The sequence below is a fragment of the Haliotis rubra genome, unplaced genomic scaffold (genome assembly GCF_003918875.1).
Source record: "Haliotis rubra isolate DU_JTF1 unplaced genomic scaffold, ASM391887v1 Scf85, whole genome shotgun sequence".
Classification (NCBI taxonomy): Eukaryota; Metazoa; Mollusca; class Gastropoda; order Lepetellida; family Haliotidae; genus Haliotis; species Haliotis rubra.
In genome coordinates this window covers 2,323,201-2,338,693 of record NW_025767579.1, presented here as the reverse complement: position 1 = coordinate 2,338,693, position 15,493 = coordinate 2,323,201, and the positions used below count along the sequence as shown (strand labels likewise).

At 42.9% G+C, this 15,493-nt stretch overlaps 1 protein-coding gene across 2 annotated transcripts; it reads right to left on the bottom strand.

The window, feature by feature from the left end:
* Nucleotides 1-863: 863 nt before the first annotated feature.
* LOC124262709 (alpha-L-iduronidase-like) lies at nucleotides 864-15,139 on the bottom strand. 2 transcript variants are annotated; one of them, XM_046697235.1, is made up of 10 exons: nucleotides 14,894-15,139; nucleotides 14,016-14,159; nucleotides 11,631-11,821; nucleotides 11,093-11,188; nucleotides 10,552-10,775; nucleotides 9,961-10,061; nucleotides 7,751-7,829; nucleotides 7,209-7,454; nucleotides 6,887-6,968; nucleotides 5,962-6,022 (listed from the first exon to the last, which is right to left on the bottom strand). In XM_046697235.1, the coding sequence occupies exons 1-8, from the start codon at nucleotides 15,028-15,030 to the stop codon at nucleotides 7,239-7,241; spliced, it is 1,188 nt and encodes a 395-aa protein (XP_046553191.1). In that variant the 5' UTR covers nucleotides 15,031-15,139; the 3' UTR covers nucleotides 5,962-6,022; nucleotides 6,887-6,968; nucleotides 7,209-7,238. The 2 variants fall into 2 exon arrangements, with proteins under 2 accessions (XP_046553192.1, XP_046553191.1); XM_046697236.1 differs by lacking the exons at nucleotides 7,751-7,829; nucleotides 9,961-10,061; nucleotides 10,552-10,775; ... (2 more) ...; nucleotides 14,016-14,159; nucleotides 14,894-15,139 and adding exons at nucleotides 864-1,047; nucleotides 1,425-1,549; nucleotides 2,952-3,028; nucleotides 3,317-3,451; nucleotides 3,912-4,036 and having other exon boundaries at nucleotides 5,919-6,022; nucleotides 7,209-7,403.
* Between the last annotated feature and the right edge of the window lie 354 nt (nucleotides 15,140-15,493).

Sequence of the window (15,493 nt, the reverse complement as noted above, 5' to 3'; positions counted from 1 at the left end):
AAGTTCCTCATACTGATGGTTGTCAATCATACCTGTACAATCACAGGTGCAAATCAGTGTGTGCAGGTTGTCAATCAAGTGACACACTTGAAAGTGGATCTGAGCTGATGCATGTTGTCAGTCATCCATGAACAATCTTACAAGAGAGTTTGTACTATGCCCTGTAATCATCCAAATGCAAACTTGAAGAAACAGGTCATTTTCAGCAACCTGTACTTATACAAGGCGACCAACAGGAACTGGTGGTCAGTCTTGCCATCATATGGCTGTATTACTACTCTAGACAACAGGCAATATCAATATACGGTTTCAAGACAATTGCCTCTTCCACAAAACCAACACACACGCACACACACACACACCGTCATTGTCAGTCATGCTTCAAATATAGTCATCCGGACCTTTAGTCATGTCGTCAGAAAGTCATTTCCAAACTGTCAGTATCAGGCATTGTAAATAAGGCTGAACAAGAGTTCTAGGAAGTCTAATGGTTCCTTTGCCTGACAACCTGTAACTGTAGTTGTAGAATGGTGGTATTGGATAGAACATGGATACAACCCTCATCTCTAAGGCAGAGTAACAGTGATACCCTGAAGTTACCTGTTCCTGATGACATTCACCAGATCTGACTGATCAGTGACTTCAGCCTGTATTAAACAGAAAAGGTCCCAGTACGTATTATCTCAGCATGTGGAATTCTGGTTCACACTTGAATATATAAACTATAGGTGGATCCGGGGAGTCCTCTCTTTCCTCCTTCCCTTGTTTTATCTTGAAAGTTTTTAAATGACCATTTAAACTCTCGTAAAAACGGGTGAAAATGAACTGTGGACCCCCCTTTCTAAAAAAGCTGTATCCGCCCCTGTAAACTAATGTCTTTTTATTTGTGTTATGATTTATATTTCAACACATGGTCCTTATATATCCCACATAGCACCGGGAGATGTTATTTGTATATCTGAGTTTGTGAGTATGGCCCTTGTCTCTTGAAGTAGTCCACGGCCTTGACCCTGTAGCTCCCAGTCACCATCTTGTCTCCGATGTAACCTGGACACAACAACAGATTGAGTCTTACAGTTTGCTGAATGAGGGAGATTCATGTGTGTGGGAACATTAATTCAGTGATAAGACTGGGAGGAAAGACGAAGCCATGCAGGGTTTCGGGAACACCAGGTGTCATGACTATTTTAAAGTAATTCCTGAACATAAGTTTAAGCTACAGTCAGAAGCATACAGTGGAATCTGCTTCATATGGTTATGGAAATGGTTGCGTTACTTCTATTTACGCTTCTATTTACTTATTTACCACTTTGGTGACACCCACCCACGGGCATGGGTAGGGTATAACATTACGAGTGGAGTGTACATTTAACGTTTCACAGGTGTCTACTGGTAGAAACATTTGGTTAGTATCTTGAACGAACCGGTGGCAGGATTAGGTTGCGGGGCAATGACGACTGCTGTGACGATTGTGTCCTCCTCGTTGGCCCTCTTGAACCCGGCTTCTGATCCATCAGCAGAGTACTCGACGATGTACGTGAATATACATCTGTTGAAATAAGGAACATTTAGGCAGGGGTGAGTGTCTCAGATGTTCTGACTAAGTGCTGATGAGACCTGATATGAATGTTTCCTCAGAACCAAGTTTAGCATGAAGCAATACGAAGGTCTGGCGACACGCTTTTACAAGTCACAAGACCATCTTTCATCCTATGAATCAGAGCGTCGCTTACGGGATCATGAAAGCGAATGTGTCGTCTTATTATGCAACCTTAGAAACATCCAAACGGGCCATTTCAAAGTGAAGAAATCATTTGAAACGAAAGAGACTTTCCACAACCATACTACCATACATACTAGGCTATCTGTAGGAAATTCCACAATTTTCCCATTTTCTTTTTCATGTTTTCAAAGATTTCCCATAGACCTAGATGAAGCTGCTTTCTGAAGGCTAATATTGATTGACTAGTGTCCTTTCATTCGTGGATCAAATTTTGCAAAATGTCTCTCTGGTGTAATCTGTAATGGGCTGGCCTCAGATGTTCATGTTGCGATCGCGAGTAGTAAACTCTAACATATACTTCCTTTCAAAAGTTTAGAATCACTAGTGTAAATATAGCCACTTACTTCAGGCAACTGTTCTAAACTAAATATTGCAAAATATTCCATACTGTTTAAAGGTATTGCTTACAATACTGATGTATTGTAAAACAAATTCGTAACGTTGACAAGATTATTGTCATGAATTCAATAAATGATCAAAATCAGTGAAAATTGGCGAATTCTTAACAAAATTTTACACCTAAATGCGGCTGTTCACATGCACGATATTTGCATTGATGCATGATCCTCTTGCAATTCATCTGCGTAAGGTTTGCAGTTGGTTCCCGAAGTTCGTGGAGAAATCAATCTTCGATGTAACCACATATATATCCATAACATATAGTGAGTGTTTTCAGTGAGTCTAAACTTTTGAAAGGAAGTATATAATGAGACTGAGCGTGAATTCTCATTGCAGCATTTATGGATCATCAACAACACCCTGGAGTCATTCGCCACAACTCTGACTTATCATGAACGTATCACAGACTGTCCTTTGCACGAAAGTCAAAACCAAACGTTTGTTTGGATTTGTTTCAGAATACCTCTTGTTGAGATTGGTACCTCTTGTTGAGATCATCGGGTTGATGATGACAATGATGCCATCTGAAATACCATGATTACTTATACATGTGATTTGGTATCCTTTGAGAGGATAGTACCACACTGACACACACATACTGCCAAAGACAGAGTCTCATTGTGCCAGAACCGCTGGCTGGATCACTGTATCAAACAACTACACAACAACACTGTTGTGTCAGAACCGCTGCACCACAACACCATTGTGCTTGAACCTCTGCAGCACTAGACCGCTGTGCCAGAACCGCTGCAGTACTGACATAACTTACTTGGTCTTGATGTTGTCATCAGACCAGACAACCAGTATCTGCCCTGAAGTGATGTTGATGAAGCGTAGACCAGTCACCTGTAACACATGGAAAGGATAACATAGAGAGGCTGATTCATATGTAATTGTCTCATTCATTCGGCACTTATAAGGTCGAGTTATACAATGTGTGAAGCCGTGATATTGCTAGGATATTGATTAAAGCTGCTCCCTCATCCAAGGCTTCTGCTAGAATGCCTGTAGTTTTCCAACCACAATTCACACACCGCCTGCCGCACCTCTGAAACTCAATCCTAAAACCTCAGTCTCACCGACCACGCACCTCTGACCAACAATCCCAAAACCTTAGTCTCACAGACCACGCACCTGCTCCGGAGGGTATGTGGACTTGGCACACAGGTGCATGAGAAGCACGTTATCTGTGAGGAGCTGGAACATGGGTGGAATCGGCACCTGGGAAACGTTGGCCGGCACCGGGTACGATGTCCACTTCACTGGACCCTGAGATATAACGTGGATATAAGTACATCCTAGACAAATACAACACAGCTGGTCGACCAGCACTCTTCAACGCTGGGTTTGACTGAAGGTTATGCAGTCTGCTATTCAATACTGATCAGTAAAGGCATCCCAAGGTCAGGTTATTTTGGCGGGAAAGGTGAGGCCTTTACACTCGGGTTATTCCGAGTATTGTATGTTACTGGGTTCAGTTTACAGGGACGTTGATCTACAAAGGGTTTCGGAGGCCACCCAAATGTCAAAGTTATTGCTGCTTTAAGTTTACGACTTCGGCATCATTTTACTCCGACAGATTTAACTCCCGCATTTCCCCCATAGAAATGGTATCATGGGTTGTCAAACCTGTGTCTGTTAAGTAGTGAGATGGTAGAGTTGATTGCACTATTCACACAACACACCCGATCTTTCATCATGAAGAAATCATTAAGACTGCTGGCGTTACCTGTTGTTGCCTGATGGACTTGAACTGTGCGACTGTAGGGAAGTCTGGTTCCTTGTACAGGCCTCCCCACACCCCCATGGGATCACCCATGTCCCAGTTGACCCCGTACTGGACCATGAACAGCTCTGGAAACAATGGTGATTTACAGATAACACCGCTTACCGTCCTTAACGCCGCATGAATTGAGCTGAACAATATCCTCGCCAAATTCAGTTACCTTTCATATAGTGAGCAATATCACGGCGGGGACACCAGAAATCGGCTTCACACATTGTACCCATGTGGACAGTTGAACCCGGGTATGCAGCGTGACGAGCTGGCGCATCAACTACGATGTTACACCCACCGCCCAAATATTAAGGTATTGTTGAAGACAGGAAACAAGGAGAAAGCTAAAAGAATCTCTTCGGAAATTTCGCCCCGCAAGAATAAAAGGTCAATCCTGTCTTCATGAAATATACTGAACATCATTGAAAACGCACCAGTCTAAAACTGTCCATATTTTCATCGTGGATGGATGTCAGCATGACAATGATCAGTGAATATAACTAACATGAAGTCGAAGGGCATGTCCAGTTGAAAAAATGCTTTAGAAACAAATCCTGTCCACAGTATGACTCTTAATTCCAAAATGCACCAACATGCAGCCACGCCATGAAAAAAGTGCGAATTTCATTCTGAAATCATACTGACTGTGACATTAAAAGCAGGTGTATGAGAACCGATTCTCATTGCTTCACTAACGATTGTGAAACGAGGACAGAGATGCCGAGGTTAACACCTCACGAAAGAGAACGTGCACTAGGCATAATTCAGGTTGGCACCAGCAGCAGGGATATTGCTCGACAACTTGGACTTGGCCACTCCACCATCGTTAGGCTTCATAAACGACATCAGTAGACAGGCAACACCCGTGACCTTCAATGACCTTGGCAACAACGTGTTACGACGCTCCATCAAGATCGCCATATTGACCATGTCCATATCAGTGATTGAACACTGCCGACTGCCAGGACTGCTGCACTAGCTGCCGTCTACACGCCACAGGGTTCCATGCTCGACGTCCTTACGTTGGACCAATTCTGTCTGACAGACACCGTAATGAGCGTATACAATGGGCTAGCAGGCATTTTCAGTAATGGTTACAACAATGGCATGGTGTGGTAGTCACTGACGAGTCACGTCTTCATCTACGTAATGCTGACGGCCGATTACGTGTTTGGCGTAGACGTGGTCAACGTTATGCTGATGAGTGTGTGGTTCAGACAGACCTTTGGGTGGTGGGAGCGTCATGGTCTGGGGTGGAATAAATTACAATCACAGGACTGCCTTCATGTCTGTCAAGGGAGAGTTAATGCCCTTTATTACCGTGAGCAGATTCTTCAGAATCACATCGTATCACCACCAAGATGTCCATACTTTCAACAGGACAACGCACGGGCACACACAACAAGACTTTCCATACAGTATCTGGCCCAGCAACACATCCAGGTTATTCATTGGCCAGCACAGTCGCCAGATGTATCCCCCATGGAGTACTTGTGGGACGAAATTGGTCAAAGTCTTTCGCGGCGACAACAGATGCGAAACATCCGGGAACTTGAGGCTGCACTACTGCAGAAGTGGAATGCCATCCCCAAGAACTCTATTCGGACGCTTATTGACTCCATGAGGAGACGTTGAACTGCATGTGTCAATGCAAATGGCGGTCACACGCGATATTGACTTTTCAATTTGACCCCACGTGTGTTTGATCCTTTCTGACTGTGGAACATTTCAATGAATAAGCGTCTTTTCTGTGTTGTTGTTTTTGTCAGTCTTCAATCTGTTATTATCCACTCAAAAAATATCAATTCCTTACACATACTCTTAATAATCTGAACTTTTATAAGTGGTGCGTTTTCAATGAAGTTCAGTATATATTGAAAGAAACTAGATTCATAATTTTAAGGTACTCACAACTGATACTTGCTACTTAGCAGACAATTCAAATATTGATATATTTACCTTCAGTGCCCTGTGGAGGTCTGATGTTCCAGTCCACACTGAGAATACCCCAGTTGCCATCGTCGACGTCGTTGCTGTTGTAGATCATCAGAGCACTCTGCCAGCTGTTGAGACGTACATGTCAAGATGTTCACGATGTCCACGAATGAGTAGATTGTTGGGATGTTGAGAAATCAAAACCTATCGTGTTAATATTTACGGGATGCTTGTTGGCAATGCAGCTTTACTCAATCATGTCAACCATCTTCAGGATCGTACATCACAATGTTCCCTCATTCGTTGAATTACCCCACGTAGGTACTTGTCACAGAGAAGAACAATGCTGCCACCTCGTCCATATTGTGCAGGAATGAAATAACCATTTTGCGCCACTCGGCCGATGACCTTTCTCAAATACTGATCGTATAAACGAAATAGCTTCTTGCACTACTCTGTTGGTAATTACCAGATATCTGAAGACATTGTCAGCTGCCATATCGGCAGTTGAGATACGTGTTTAAATTGAGTTAGTGTGTCTAGTTTTACGTCACTTTCAGCAATATTCCAACAACATGATGGCGGGGGGTCACCAGAAATGGGCTTCACACATTGAACAATATGGGGAATCGAACCTGGATCTTCAGCGTGACGAGCGAACACTTTAACCACTTGGCTAAACACCCACCCACGCTATCTGATGAGTGAGTGAGTGAGTTTATATTTACGCCGCACTCAGCAATATTCCAGCTATATGGCGGTGGCCTGTAAATAGTCGAGTCTGGACCAGACAATCCACTGATCAGCACCTTGAGAATCTACGCAATTGGAACACTATGAAATGTGTGAACCCAGTCAGCAAACCTGATCACCCGATTCTGTTAGTCGCCTCTTACGACAAGCATGGATCACTGAAGATCAACTGTAGCCCGGATCTTCACGGGTTGCTATGTGATGGGCAGTAATTGAGGCATGTTCCACCAGTACTGTACCTGTCGGAACTGTTGTGGTCGGCTGGCGGCTGATGGAGGGTCGCCAGGCCACACACCGAATCCAGTGTCACACAGTTGAAGCCTGCAACAGATGTGACAGGGAGTCAGTGACCGTCGATGTTGTTTTATGCCGCACTAATCAATAGTCTCACTATATGAAGCTGGACTTCACACAGCCTAATGTGGACAAGACAATCTAGTGATTAATATTATGAAACCACAGCCATCACGGCCTAATACTATGCATTACCTCTAAACCATGCTGGAACTTATGCAGAGTTTTGTAACTTTTGACTTACATTAAACGGAAAAAACAACTCACCACCGCTGTCTAAACTAACTTGTTGGTCGCCTAGCAATGAGAGCATTGCCATTGCAGCGTAGACTGGTTTCGGACAAAGGTCACGTGAGCAGGACTGGTGTTGTTCATTTGAAACCTTGCTAGTAAAGTGCGCTGTGTAAACTGATTTGGGTAATAACTTAAGAAGCCGTTATCGTTGCTTAGCAACTGATAATTAATATTTCCAGTCTGGTTACGAATGATGATATTTTGATGTTGTGCTATAATCTGAAATAAATAGAAAATATTAAACAAACCTCAATAAAAATTATCAGCGCTGACCAAACACTGGAACACAGGATATGGTAGATTCTAATGCCGTTTAGAATTAATTTTTATACGCATTTTGTCATATCAGGCCCTAACTGAAACAATATATTTGTCACAACATGGCAAACAAATAACTGATATGAAAGAATTGAATGTTTTTGTTATATTTTACAGATGTTTGCATATATACTCATGTGCATACTTATTTATACTTCTTTGATACTGATGATCCTGATGGAGTAATCAACTGTTACCTTGGCAACAAAAGCAGCATATCTGGACGTTCCCCGCCACTGTTCCGGTCTACTCCAGAGCTTGAGGGGGTCAGCCTCGCTGTGAACCAAGATATATACACAGAGTCAGCCTCGCTGTGAAGCAGGACATATACACAGAGTCAGCCTCGCTGTGAACCAGGATATATACACAGCGTCAGCCTCGCTGTGAACCAGGACATATACACAGAGTCAGCCTCGCTGTGAAGCAGGACTTATAGGTAGTGTCAGCCTCTGCTGTGGAGCAGGAATATACACAGAGTCAGCCTCGCTGTGAAGCAGGACATATACACAGTGTCAGCCTCGCTGTGAAGCAGGATATATACACAGTGTCAGCCTCGCTGTGAACCAGGATATATACACAGTGTCAGCCTCGCTGTGAACCAGGATATACACACAGTGTCAGCCTCGCTGTGAAGCAGGATATATACACAGTGTCAGCCTCGCTGTGAAGCAGGATATATACACAGTGTCAGCCTCGCTGTGAAGCAGGATATATACACAGTGTCAGCCTCGCTGTGAAGCAGGATATACACAGTGTCAGCCTCGCTGTGAAGCAGGACATATACACAGTATTCAATGTACAACCCAGTATTCGGCATCAGAAGTTTACAGGGTCCCGGTCCACAAAGCATTCGTAGCGCTATGACATTCGTAATCCTATGGTAAATTATAGAGTTTTGCAAACTTTTGCCATCGCAACATGGGTTATGATATAATGATCTATGTTACAACTCACTTTGGGTTTTTTAAATATATTTTCAGATACGTATCTCCAATCGCACCTTTTTCACCGCGATTGTGAGAATTGTGTTAAGTATATATTTAATGGTGAGCAATGAGAGCCAGAGGCATACTATTGATGGTATTCAGGATGCAGTGTATGAACGTGGGGCTGGCACCGTGAAACTTCTATCAACTTAAATTCTCACCAGGAAACAGAAACGTCAAAAGTTCAAATGGCACCACACCAGCGTGTACTGTAAGCTCACCTATACTGATCAGTACCTTCAGCACTCATCAAACCATCCCCAACAAGTCAAGAGAGGAATAATGGCTACCCTAACTCGACGTGCCAAAAACATCTGCTCCACACCTGAACAACTGGAAGCCGAACTCCAACACCTGCGCCATGTCTTCAAGACCTACAACAACTACCCTGCCAGCCTTGTAGACCGCACCATCAACGACACCCTTAACCCGATAGACAAGCCCCCACGCCAACAAACAGCTCCTTTCATCATTAGCCTGTCCTATATAGGTTCAGCCAGCTACCAGAACAGCCGACTCTTAAAAACACCAAGCCAACATTGATGTTGTGTTCCAGGGAGGCAAAACTATACAGAACATTCTTCAAGCCAATGGCAGACCAACCCTCCACAACGAAAGAAGATCCTTCAGGCACAGTTTACCACATAAAGTGTGACTGTGGTGACTCGTACATCGGCGAAACATCAATACCCCTCCTTGTAGAATCAAAGAACACCAAACCACTGTGAAGAAGAAAGATTCCACATCTCTGACTACACCCAAGCTCAACCATACCACAACATCCTTTGGAACAGCATCAATGTACTCCTAGTAATCACACCCACTACACGAATCAGGAAACTACTAGAAGCCATTCACATCAAGAGACTGCCACCAACTCATCACCGAGCAGTCTTAATCCAATAAGGGGCGGTTCGGTAGCCTAATGGTTAAAGCGTTGGCTCGTCACGCTGGACCCGGTTCGAATCCCCACATGGGTACAATGTGTGAAGCTCATTTCTGGTGTCCCCTGCTGTGATTTTGCTGGAATATTGCTCAAAGCGGCGTAAAACTAAACTCAGTCAGTCAGTCAGTCTTAATCCAATTATTCTCCTGTCTATCATGTCACTGGTTTCCCCTCATTACTCCCTCCACTGTTAATTCTGCTTGTGTAACAATTGCCTTCTTGTATAAACATCCTCCAACCTTATACATCAACCTTATTAATTGTGTAAACATCTATCAAGTTACTGTTCAACTATACTATGTATTGCATATATATACATCACTTGCTTGATAACGGTGTCAGTAGCTACACCGAAACGGCGCTCATATCAATAATAAAGCAATAGTACATCCATAGAACTGTCCCCGTTGTTCAGTTCACAACCATCTTGTGGACTAGCGTTTCTCATCTGTCTTTACAAAAAATGACTCCTCACTCATTATAGAAAGGCTTGTTGGCCAGGCTAGGGTGTAGCTTCCGGATGACCCCCATAGAATGGACCTCGGCATTTGTAATGTTGGCAGCGTGGGAATCCCCCTGGCAATGACGAGATATATGTCAGGTGAACAAATACAGGTGTCTGTGCAGCTGAGGGACGCAACTCCATACAACACTTTGCGATCTCTTGAACACGACATCTAATGATTCAGTCTTATAAATACACACTACACCAAAGGTTTGAAGGGAGACGAAGCCGATCCTCACAGACAGCTAATGAATCCCGTATATACATCCTACACAAAAGTCTAACCTACCTTCCTGTGCAGGAAGTGAAGTCGACTCTCACATATCTAATGAATCTGTCATACCTATACTACACCAAAGTTTAACCTACCTTCCTGCACAGGTGGTGACGTTGATCCTCACTGATATCTCATGAAACCCGTTTTATACATACTATACCAGCTAATGATTACGTCTTGTCAACGCACAATACATTACACCTCCCTGTGAAGGAGACGAAGTCGACCCTTAACAGGCACCTTATGTCTCTGCCATACCGATACTATACCAAAGTCTAACCTACCTTCCTGTGCAGGGAGATGAAGTCGATCCTCACGCCCTTCTCGCCGCTGAAGTAGTTTCTTCCATTGACCACGTGATCCAGCAAGGCCTCTGCAAACTTCTTCTTGGGCCTGGGGAGGGAGGGAGTTCGGAAGGAGTCACGGGACGACCCAGGCCCGCCCAGTATCAGGGAGGGGTCAGCCGCCTTCAGGCCCTCGGAGCATGCGTCGTAGTAATTCAGAAAGCCTGCACAAAGTAGGTTATATGTAGGTTTGAAAGGGCGTTAAGTCTCACAGCTCTCACAATTCCAAAGATCCAAAGATTGTGATATGTCTGCCTAATACTCGGTGGACTTTGAAAAACAAATATCAAAATCACTTTTGCAATCTGGAGGTAATTAAACCTATTGAACGGTTTCCGTGCGGACTGAGTGACATGGTAATCCAGAATATCATTACATTATGCTCAGGTCTTCATTCTTATTATCCGTGATAACCCTACATGTTATAGGGACATGCAGCCTGGTGATTCCAAGGCTAGGATGTCCAGTGTGACGTGAATACCTTGTATAGTGAACGTGAGATTATCAAAGTCCTCGCCGTCAGGCTCGTTCCATGTCTCCCAGTTCCACGTCTTCACGTAGTCCAGCCCATACTTACCTGAAACATAACGTGACGAGCATCAGTCTCTTGTGTCGCCTTACATGTCAGCTACACCATTAAAGGCACGCACTACCATTTTATCACCATCGTACACTTGGTGGTTACTGTGCCTTGTTGGTAACATCGTGATGCGCATGACCAACATGAATAGCATGTTTTGTGAAGCAGAGTCAGATCTTGATCTAACCAAGCCCTGTATATGCCTATACTTCTCTGACCTGAACATTGCATGCACTAAGCGGTAGAAGATTACCCTCTCCTACCCAGAATTCGAAGCGTGTGATTTAGGGGGAAACATGACCGATAATGTACGACAGCCGATAGGCTGAACCCCTTCAAATGGATAGTCTGATGGTCACGCTAACTTAGAACATGTCAGACTCACTGACCGAGAACTCTGTGGAATAGTATGGCTCCAGTGAGAGACCCCAAGACTTACTGATGTATCTCTGTGCTATGGCCTGTACCATGTCCCTCCACATGTACACCTGGGCCTTCTGTTCCAGGTCCGTGTACACGTTAGACGGGTTACCCATGATCTCGAAACCCGGCTTCAGGGCGTTCACGTACAGCAGGTCCATCAGGCCGTCCATGTCGGAGAAGTCGTACGTCGCGTTGCCGTTGTTGAGGCTGCACATAGATGCAGTACTATTAATATTTTAGCTTTCAATATGAATTCAAGAGTGACTGATGGTCCATTAGTCCGAGTTGCAACTGCTGAGAACGTTATTATTCATATTACCTCAAGTATCTTCTTTAGAAAACGTGCAAATTGTATTTGGTCAGTTGTCATCTGCTGGAACTACGCCACACAACAATGGATTAATTCGTCTGAGACGATTTGTTCATATGAGGTCATATTGGTCAATTGGACAACTGGAAAAGAGCAATGTAACAAAAACCATCACTCAGTGAGAATAACTGGCTATACTTTCACCCATCTCTCCACCTCTGTTGGTAATACATCCCATCAATGTCATCACTGACATGGGCGTCTAGCATTGAAAATACTCTTTATTCGCCCTACGGATGAATAGTAATTATGATTACATTATCACAGCCAAAACCTATTATAAATGGATCTGTTCCAAACAAACCAATCAGTGACCTATCATTTATCAAGCTATTGGGTTACAATTGATGACACACAATCACATTATGACCATGTCGATTGTCACCAAAAGCATGTCCCCCGATCTCGGCATTGAAATTTGTCCACTAAAACAGCAAATAATATGGCGAGACTGGACCCCGTCCATGCTTTCGTTAGCGGAACTCCACCTTGATATAATGGATGAGTGTCTGTCTAGAGAGCGGAAGGTCGGATCTTCGATCCCTTGGCCGTGTCATACCAAAGGACGTTACAACTATTCTTGTTGCCAAACCTGGCGTTCGGTATTAAGGGAATACAAGAAGGGCTCGTCGACATGTCTGAGAGAGGCATCCATGTTAAACAACGACACGGTTCCTTAGTGGGCTGTCACCAGAAACCCAGTCCTGGTTGCTATAGGCACCGAGACACACATAGCCATTTAAGTTAAATACTCTGGAACCTTATCTTCATCTCACTTCTCCTGCAGTTCCACGGCAGCGTCCAAGATGGCCGGACATTGACTACAGAAACCATTGATTTATAAAGAAAAAGACATCCTCGATCATCAAGCGTATTACACCTATTGCAGTCACCACTGTTATACCATCCTGTAATGAGCTTCAGCATGATTTCGAGTGAATAACGCCAAAGATAGGGAACTGGTCAATGGTACGATAATATTAAATTGTATAATATCAATCAATCAATCTTTATTCATACTGAAGGCCACAGGCCCATAGTATACAAGAACATAGTACACAATATCATAGAAAAGAATAAAAATAGTCAAATCACAATATGTCATATCACATCAAAATGTATCACATCATATAACATCGCATTACACATACTTTGTCGTATCACATCATATCATAACACATTATATTACACCATATCATATCATACCATGCGTTATATCATATCATATCATATCGCACCACATCATACCATATCATATCAAATAACAATATAAGTACATACATTCTATGAATTATTATGTTTATTTCTTAGGGACAATGCCTGATAGATAAAGGATGACAACTTACGGATAAGAACATTGTCATCAGAACTCATTAACAAAGAAACTTTCACCCTATCGGGATATACAGAATAATATGTTGGGACATATTTATTGTTAACTCACATTAGAATGGGCAAATTAAGAGGAAGTGATATTCATCTTCTACACAATTAAGATCACAAAATGTACAAATTCTATTTTCTCTCTATTTTATGATATCTCCCTGTTTCGATTGCCAAGTCACGTGAGGAACACCTAAACCGACCAAATGCCTTTCGAAATTTCTTGATATTTAGTGAAGACAGATAATTCTCTCTGTATATATGGGATTTAAACATTCTATAATAGATGATCCTCGATCATCAAGCGTATTATACCTATTGCAGTCACCACTGTTATACCATCCTTTAATGAGCTTCAGCATGATTCGAGTGAATAACGCCAAAGATAGGAACTGGTCAATGGTACAATCATATTAAATTGCATAATAAAAGGAGATATAGTATACGAGACAATCGGGAATGGGTCACAACTGCTACCTTTTAACGAAACAAACATGTTGTAATTATCATACAAATGGAATCAATGACGCTGAAGGACAATTGGGCGTCCTTTCTGTGTACAATAACTTTCCTAGTTTGTTTTAAGATTCATATAAAACACCAATATTGCGGTCATCATCATGTATGTATCGCGACCCACAGACTGACCTTGTGACCTTGATGAGCTCGAGCAGCCAGTGTATCCGGACCTGTTCTATCCCTCTGTGTGGCATGGCGCCAATGTAGGCCAGGTTCTGTTGCATGTCCGGGCTCAGGTCAAACTTGGCGGCATCGGAATGCGGAAGTGGGGGACTTAAAGTAAAATGTGCAAGAACATTTAATGTGTGAACCTTAATCATATAACGTGTTTACCATTTCCAACGCCTGCAAAAGACCTTGCTCCTCCTGGATGACTTCAGGATTTTCGGGAACCATTTTTTCAAATTGGGAATGCATGAGAGTAAAAACGTTTGCTTCAGCCATTTGTATTTGTCATATCTACTGTTAATTTCAGCTCTACAAAGTGACATTTCCACCCAATTAGCCCGTAATCGACTTCGTCTATTGACTCAAATCGTTGAAACCTAACTTGAGACAAATCGAATATGTCAGTGAGTGAGTTGTGTTTGACGCCGCCGTGAACAATATTTCAGTCACGTCACGTCACGTCACGTCGCGTCACCACAGTTTAACGTGGGACAAAACCCTCAGTGAGTTCTTAAACAGTAAACCACCATAGTGAAAGCCATGCACATGGAAATGGGGCTGAGAAACCCAGAAAGATAACCAGTTTGATGAACCGGGATTCGACTGCGTCTAAGGTCACTCAAATAATAACCACCTAGAGAACGAAGTTCCCTAAGACAGTTGTACTGAAGTAGAAAGTAAAACATAACAGTTTTCATGAGCCACGTTCGTCTTGCACGATGTAAACAATATACATGTATGTGCTGTAGGCAGGTATGGTAGGCCAACTGTTATACGATGCTGCAATATTATTAACACACACCAAATGTCTAAATAAACTCTGGAAACATTCAGCTCACCAGAAGCCGGTACTTTTCCAGAAATGATTCAGATCTCCAATGACGTCCCATGAATTCAAGGTAAAGCCGTAGTTGCCTTGTCCCAAAGAGTGCTGTCCGAACAGCGACAGTATGAAGGAAATAATGGCCCACAACATCGTGGTCTGCAGCAACACCTACAACTGCAACAGACTACACCGGTGGCGGAGATATTTACACACTAGCCAAGGTCAGGTACACGTCCGCTGCATAGAGTTTATCTGTAATTATGTCAGCTGTACTGATAGCCGACTCGACCTTGCTCAAAAATGTAACGTACTTATAAAGGTGCATATTATATAAGTATATAAAAGGATACCTTTGTATCTGGCACTATAGTGCATTTACTTATCTGGTTATACAAGATATATATACATTGTTTATTCGTCTGGTTTATCCTTGTAGCCTCGAAGAGAAACTGAGATGTATATATATGATCATGCGTTGGGCATTCCGTTGATATTTGACTGTCACGTATATTTTACAGTGTAGTATTCTCGAGCTGCTTAGTATTTGAATATGGCATATGATTACTAAACTCTTAGTACGTACACGACCATGTTGAGGCTGACAAACAATGAA

What these genes read in the sequence shown, in the direction of transcription:
- LOC124262709 (XM_046697235.1), bottom strand. Translation starts at nt 15,030, where the DNA reads ATGTTGTGGGCCATTATTTCCTTCATACTGTCGCTGTTCGGACAGCAC. An exon ending in TGGAAAAGTACCGGCTTCTG is followed by an intron (nt 14,160 to 14,893) that starts GTGAGCTGAATG and finishes TTTTACTTTAAG; the next exon opens with TCCCCCACTTCCGCATTCCG. An exon ending in TCTCACGTTCACTATACAAG is followed by an intron (nt 10,776 to 11,092) that starts GTATTCACGTCA and finishes TACTTTGTGCAG; the next exon opens with GCTTTCTGAATTACTACGAC.